General features: G+C 35.9%; 1 protein-coding gene across 1 annotated transcript; it reads right to left on the minus strand.

Annotated features, from left to right (window-relative positions):
* Positions 1 to 1,330: 1,330 nt before the first annotated feature.
* LOC140233114 (transmembrane protein 208-like) lies at positions 1,331 to 5,810 on the minus strand. The gene is made up of 4 exons (XM_072313228.1): positions 5,726 to 5,810; positions 4,452 to 4,607; positions 3,204 to 3,340; positions 1,331 to 2,729 (listed from the first exon to the last, which is right to left on the minus strand). Exons 1-4 carry the CDS (start codon positions 5,729 to 5,731, stop codon positions 2,519 to 2,521), a joined length of 510 nt encoding a protein of 169 aa, XP_072169329.1. The 5' UTR covers positions 5,732 to 5,810; the 3' UTR covers positions 1,331 to 2,518.
* Between the last annotated feature and the right edge of the window lie 2,252 nt (positions 5,811 to 8,062).

Consider the following 8,062-nt stretch of genomic DNA (forward strand, 5'->3'; position numbering starts at 1 on the left):
TTCAAGTGTAAACTTTAAGGTCAACTACCAGTGGAATGTATGCAACTTACTTTTACTGCCACAATGAATATGCATAGAAATGAAGCAGCTGGCTTGACACTGACTTCTGCTCATTTGAAAACCACCACCACAAAAATCTTGCAGAGGTTTCGTTGCTTTGAAGTCTTCCTGTTTGTGGCAAATGCTCTGATCTCCGAGGAAGACTCATTTTACGGAGTGTATCTGGAAAAAAAAAATCTTTGTGCAAAACTAGCATAATAAAGTTCTCCACAATTTACACAAGACTGAGTCTTTTCATTTCTTTTTAACAGCAAACAATTGATAATTTCTCTCTTTGACACAAATATCTTCCATATCAAACCAGACTCTACTGTCTCATGTTGATAGAATTTAGCTCTGAAACTACTTACTGCCAGGTCATTTTTGAGAATCAAACATTTTCATATACATGTGCAAAATTCATATATGACTCTCAACCTGAAACATAACACCAAAATAGTTTCCCCCACAAAATGCAACATACCCAGTGATACTCTACAATACACTCTAATAAACATGCCTCTATATATACCTATTCATCTCAGCCCACTCACGGGTCAGAGTTACATCTGACCCGTCTGACCTGCCTGAGTTCAATTTTCAAAGCTAATCAAGTGAAATACAGTCAAATACTTCACTCCAAACTTTGACCTCTCATCTCCTAGACAAGAAACCGAACATCTGAGTCTGTGTCCATTTCTTTCCTTAAACCAATTTGATCAGATTTCTGTCATGTTTCAAAAGTTCTGTCATATATACAGTACTTTTGACCTTGAACTTTGAACTCTGACACCAGAAATATTAATCTAAATATCATCTTCTTTCCTTTCTCTTAGTTCGATACAATTTCCACTGCATCAAAACAAAATTATTACATTTCAAAAGTTGACCTTGATCATTGATCTCAACACCATTTCACAAAGACTTATCATTGCAATTAATCTTGAATAGATTTACTGGATGCACTGTGTCTAACTAAATTGTATTATTTACTTCTCAACTTGTCAATTGAAGCAGAATTACCCTGGTAGCAATTAATAGAATAGAAGCTCAGAAGCTTACACAGACATTGGACTTTCATAAAATCTTGAGCATATATTGAAAACTGGAGAAATGTAATGAAGTTTGCAACTTATCACTGTAAAAAGTTTGACTGTATTTCACTACATACTTTTTGATTACATTTCGGCATTTGGCCATAACCCTGTTATTTTGGGGCTAATAGCCCCAAAGAAATATAGTCAGTACTATTTGTGTGATAATGCATGGCCTTTCTCAACATAGCCCGTGGGAAGGGAAAGTTAGTTTTTGCAAGAACTTTCAGAAAAAAAAAAAAAAAAATATGGGTTTGCCCTAGTTTACCAAGTAAATTGCGAGCTGCATGATGACCATGAAATTACTGTGCTGTCATTTCTCTATTTCTTTTTGTATTTGTTTCAGTGGTTTGTTGTTGTTGAATAGTTTAAATGCCTGCTTGATGAATGAGAGGTATGAGTATACAAATGTTTGCAGCATTTGGGAGAAAGTATGGTATAGAAAAAAATCCAAGGCAGCATCTGAAGGTAACATTAGAGATGTGAAACCTCTTGTGTCCAACAAACTGTTAGCTACAATACTCTCCACCAATCCCATTAACACTTATGATATAATTTGTTCATATTTCCAATTTCAGTGCCGTAACTTCACCTCAACTCATCCAAATACACAGAAGGTTTTGTCCCAGCTTCATCTAAGGGTACATTGGACTTACCTTGAACTGAAGTTGATCTCTGGTTAATTTCAAAGGACTGAATTACATGTTACTCTAAAATAGTTTGACTCTTGGACACAGAAGACAATGAAAATTTATATCAGAACCATTTCAGCAAGAGATGATGTGGATTCCTGTTACAAAGACTACTTCCAAATGACAAAGTTTGGTAAACAGCAAGGAGTAAGCTAATTTCAAAGATTCTTTGTTTGTTTCTATTCAGGGCATGACTGCTATCACTGAACAAATTTGAAGTGGATGGTAATTGTCATTTCTTTTCATTACAAATAACACTTAGTGTGAAGCAAACATTGGCTGTCTTTGCCTTCTGATAACAATAGGAAAATCTTAGAATGAACATCTCGATATAATCCAAACATGATCTTCCTAAAATATTTCACACATTGTTTAACATGGTTTACATTGTAGTTGTAGCCTTTCAGATGTTGTACTTAAACTTGTATGATATGGGGGGGGGGGGGGGTAACAGAAGGATTTATTTTGTATCAGATATTGAGCTGATGCCCAAGATGCATGGCTTCAAATGAAGTTGAGGCACAATTTGGTCTTTCATGCAGGGACATATAGAGCTATACATGTAGTATGTATGAACTTCCTCTCATTTACATACTTGTTGGGGACTGCCTCAAAATACCCCAACATGGCAACCCTTTTGCAATGATAGTACTTCTAACTACAGGATATAATCTACAATCTCTATAAAGCTACTTAGAATCTTCTATTTTGTCGTCTCTCCATCTTCTTCTGCTTCTTTTCATCAACTTCAGGGGGTGGTGCAAATATCCATGGTGACAGGATGTTGACCCAGAGGAGATAGAACGCTCGACCAGGCACGACAAACCATATCAGCCAAAAGTATTCTGAGAAGACCCCTAGAACCTGTACAATTGCTGTCACTAGAATGATGTCTTTGATGTGCCTGTTGAGAATGAAAGGTCAGAGGAAAGTCAGCAGGGGCCAATCATTCACGACTAAATTATTCTTTTAAATAAGGAGACGGCTCATATATCGTAGCACAAGTCTTGAAATGAAATGCAAAGAATCAAACACACTAAAGATTCGTAAGTCATTTCACTTTTATCAGCAACTCCATGCATTTACAAACATGCTATATTTACCACAGTACTAATGTCCTTACTGTGGCAAGATTGCACATCAATGACTCAAAGAAAAAACAAATTACACTGACCAAGTTATATACTCTCAACAAATAATAATGAAATAATGCTAATGTATCTAAATATATTCGAAATTACACCCCGAGTAGTAATTTGGGCTCAAATTGCAATGAAAATGACAAAGACACGTAATCTGCCCCAAATAACTCTATGAAGTAGCAAATACAATCTACGATAATTTCACACTCTGCAAATAAAGAAATAGTAAAACTTACTCTCCCATTCCAGATTGCATGTTGAGATCCAGTCCCCCATCTACAACTGTCCCCTTTTCAGAATATTTCGGCTTGGCCATCGAGCTCATGAAGTGATAACAACCAAAGTAAATTGCTGATGCAAAGGCTAAAACAAGCTGCAAAAGGGAGAAAACAAATATTTAACAGCTTGACAAGAAAGAGAATGGATGGGCAAAATGGGGGGAAGATTTTTAGTTACTACTTCTACTCAAGGACATATTCTGCATTGTCTCTGCAAACATGGTGTCCCTTCACAAATATTCTAAGTATGTGACATTCAGCTTTGGTGTGTGTGTGTTATTTGATTGACAAAAGATTGAGATGTGGTTGCTGTTTATATTCCATATCTAAATGCATTTGGAGAATCAACTCTGACTTCTGGATTCTCACTTAATTCTGTATGACAATTAGTATCCAACTCATCCACATTTCAAGTAATAATTCATCTACTTGCTACTGATAGCCACAATGTACCAAGGTAATACAATGTATCCAGTACTTTTATAAAAGTGTAGATATGAAAAGACACAGCAAATAGAAATTTACCAGTACAAACCATATACAATTCCTAATTTTAAAGTAAGTATATGTATATCTCAGTCTGGGCCTGCAAAATAACATAACTGTAGAAAATGGAAGAGAGATCCTTTACATTAATAATAATAATTATAATAAACTGTGCCTTTATAGCGCATATCACGTTTAGGGAGAAGTCTCTATGCACTTTAAGAATGAAACAATACAAGTAAAGGAAGTAAGGTGAAAATGGGACAGGTAAGTAAACAATAGAAAATTAAGATTAAGCTGACACTGAGAAACACTGATGGCCATGAGCCTTATCATTGCAAAAATAAATATGTTTTCAACATTCTTCTAAATGAATCAATTGTTTCAGCATCTTTGATTTTATCAGGCAGATTAATGTGTTCTATAAATGGATATTTAAAATGTGTTCACTTTTAACTTGTTGAAAACAAGCAGATTTTGCTACAACACACATTTTCCATAGACACCTACCAAGATATCCTACGGACCAGTCTTCAGTGAGTTCATAATGGATGAAATACACCTGTATGTTCAATGGCATTTTACAGTCTACACCCTCTCTTCAGGTACTTAAGTATTTGTGTGACATCCATGTTAAACACCAGTGATACAATCCAGCCTTGATACAACATTGCTGGCACATGAATTACACAAACTGACATTATGTAAACACAATCTTACCCAGTTCCACCAGGTGAAAGATTCATATCTCCATAGCAGCCTCAGTCCCACATATATGATAGATGCTGCCAGCATGATGTTGCTATAAAATTTGAGTGTTTCAGCATTTTCTGTTGCAATCTGCTTTTGTCCCTTGGTTGCTACCTTGCCTTTGGGCTGTAGAGGGAAAGAAGAATGAATCACTGAACAGTCACTTTGAAATTCCCAGACACTTGTTCACATCTGCTGTTTAATATAATTATCAACAGTAACAATAAAATTAATCTGACATGTACATGATAATCTTGCATAACAATGACAATCCAATATGCTGTCAGGGACATTTTCATAATCCCATCATTACTTTAAGATATGATCAGATTCAAACTTGCTTTTCAATTCATTTCAGGTATGGCATGCTCATCTAGTTACAATATTTGTCTGTTTGTTTGTTTGTTTATTTGTTTTCTGTGAATAGAAATTATGACACACATTAGAAAACAGAGACATCACTACATCAGCCATTCCTGTCTGGCTTATTGCATGAGGTGCTACAGTGAATACTTCCTCAAAGTTCATAGTATCAAACAACAACAACAACAACAACAACAATAACAACAACAAATCATCCTTGAGACAAACAATGGAGTGGAACATAATCCAATGGCAATGATAGATACTGGTGGCAAACAGCAAACGTAAGAGCAGGAAAGACCACAGATAACTTACAAATGAAATTCTGGTGTAATGAAGGTAACAGAATATTAGTATCAAGAATAAAGAAGGTAGATGTCTATCTTTTTGATAGAATACATCTTAATAAAATAAAAACAAATATAAATTTACCTTCATCATTCATTTATAACTGTCTGTAGACTATGTGACAAGATGTAATTTACAGTCACAGATGAGCTGTTTAGTTGTTACAACAAAACATCTATCTGGAGCACATTTTGGGTTGCCTTCTAAATACTTTATAAATCTAAATTTATGAATTCATCTATAGAATTTTACAGCACTAGAATAGATACCCTAGCCTATAAGTCTTAATATTCACTTGGCAGTCAAAATGGCCTGTAGTGCAGTGGTGCGTGCACATCTGTGACACTCACTGCACAGCATAGCTACAAAATACAAACGTGGAATGCCAGGTGTGGGACTACAATACTAGAATTCTATTCTGGCTCTCATTCGATTGGCAGAAGTCGGAATTGTCAAGTTTCTACTCAAGTGTCTAAAATAGAGTAAAAAGAATTCCATGCCAATTACGACAATAGGAAGAATGAAATACTTACCGGCATGATGATGATTTCACACTAGAGGCAATGAAAACACTTTCAGATGGTAACAGCTGCAGTGCAGGGCAGACTCCGCCGAATGTTGGATATTGTTGTTGCGCGTGTTCCGGCCGGCGTATTTTTTATTTACACGCAAGCCTGTGGCTTTTCGCAATTAAATTCAATGAAACCGCTAGTAATGCGTCTATGTTTACTCCGCTCGTGCCTCCGCTCGCGACGATTCGATTCGTGCACGTTCATCAGTGAGTGAGTGTGTGCACGGGCTGTGAAAGTTTTGCCTGCCGTGGTAGACCCTCATCGAATAGTACATGTGTAAATTAATAAGTATGTAAACGAGTGCGAAAAACAAAACAATACAAAACAAAAACTCTGACAAGGAGGAGAGGGGGTAGAGAGAGAATCATATTCAAAGAAAGAGATAAAAAAGCAATGAATATTCTGTGATATCTCATCAGTCATGCGCAACAGTGATCAATGGTATTGCGGGTTCCATATGGAAGACCGGATGCACAACTGTATTGGTGTAGGCTACCTATATAAAATGATGGGGATGTATTATTTCTCAGCCCCCAACCCCCTCTGTTATATTTGTTGCTATTAAAGGCCCCTAAATTTATCTTCAAACTGATGGTATATTATTTTGTTTCTCAAACCTGCCCCTTTCATCTTCATACTAGTTTCAAAGACTCACTGTGCATATGCATTTTCCGACCTCTCTCGACCCCTTCCTTTTTCAAATGCATGATTCGTGTATTTCTTCCCTTCCTCGATCACTGCTTGAATTATCATACAATTTATTTGTTTCTTACGACTTTCTCTGCCTCTCCCCTCCTCTCTTTCTCATTTCAAAACTTCACAATGTTTGTTAACAAGACTACTTTCTACATTAATCAGTTTGTCTAGAAACACTGTACAGTCACGTGCAAATTAGTATGAAGGAAAATTACACCACTGTTGCATGAATTTATTATCACTTTATTCACTTCTTTTTGTTCAAACACTTTTTTTTTCATGACGGTTTATACAGAGATAATCTGATCCTCCAATATCCAAGAAGTATTGTAATACAAACTAGAACTATCACTCAATGTGATTTATACCCCCTACTAACAAAGTAACTGACATTTGCCATATCTCACGTCAAGTGCTCAAAACCTGAGTGAGTAGAGTAAATAAATCAACAATTTCTATGATTTTCATTAGAAATACTGTTACCATAGTAACACAATGTTTGACATTAAGAAAAAATAAAGTTTGCCCAGCTAAATATCATAACTGTCACCGCGATGTGCCAAATCTCAAGTCAAATGCTCAAAACTGAGGGAGTTAAGTGAATTCATGATGTCATTGTATTATGATTTTCATTCAAAATAAAATTAGGCTGTCACCATACTGTGTCGAGCCCACTAATGTCAATAATATTCGACCACTAATGTGGCTCTCGTATCTTTAAACATTTACACTCCCACTACAATGTGCCATAATTCAGTCAGATCATTTGATTTTCTTAAATTCCGAGTGATTCCCAATCGACGTGTTCTCTTACTCTTTTCTTTAATATGTATACACGCAATCTCAATAACCATAATCTCATAACACGTCGACGACGTTTAACGACCACTAATGTCACAACACGTCGACGACAAATTTCATAATGACCACTAATGTCATAACACGTCGACGAGAAATGTTATAAGGACCAATAACGTCGACGACAAATGTCGAAATTTCCATTTTTACTGCAAATGTCATAACACGTCGACGACAAATTCATAGCGACCACTAATGTCATAACATGTCGACGACAAATATCAAAATCGGATTAACCACAAATGTCATAACACGTCAACGGCAAATGTCAAAATTTCAGTTTTTACTGCAAATATCATAACATGTCGACGACAAATGTCATAACGACCACTAATGTCATAACACGTCGACGACAAATTTCATAATGACCGATAATGTCATAAGACGTCGACGACAAATGTCATAACCACTAATCTCATAACACGTCGACGACAAAATAAATGTGAAAATTTCCTTTTTTTTACTGTAAATGTCATAACACGTCAATGACAAATGTCATAACGACCACTAATGTCATAACACGTCGACGACAAATTTCATAATGACCAATAATGTCATAAGACGTCGACGACAAATGTCATAACCACTAATCTCATAACACGTCAACGACATAATGTCAAAATTTCTGTTTTTACTGCAAATGTCATAACACGTCAATGACATAATGTTAAAATCGAATTAACCACAAATTTCATAACGCGTCGACCACAAATATCATAGGACCTAATGCATCACAGGGGAGGA

Source organism: Diadema setosum, chromosome 9, assembly GCF_964275005.1.
Source record: "Diadema setosum chromosome 9, eeDiaSeto1, whole genome shotgun sequence".
In the NCBI taxonomy this organism is placed as follows: Eukaryota; Metazoa; Echinodermata; class Echinoidea; order Diadematoida; family Diadematidae; genus Diadema; species Diadema setosum.

What these genes read in the sequence shown, in the direction of transcription:
- LOC140233114 (XM_072313228.1), bottom strand. An exon ending in CTTTCACCTGGTGGAACTGG is followed by an intron (nt 3,341 to 4,451) that starts GTAAGATTGTGT and finishes TCCCTTTTGCAG; the next exon opens with CTTGTTTTAGCCTTTGCATC. An exon ending in ATGCAATCTGGAATGGGAGA is followed by an intron (nt 2,730 to 3,203) that starts GTAAGTTTTACT and finishes CATTCTCAACAG; the next exon opens with GCACATCAAAGACATCATTC.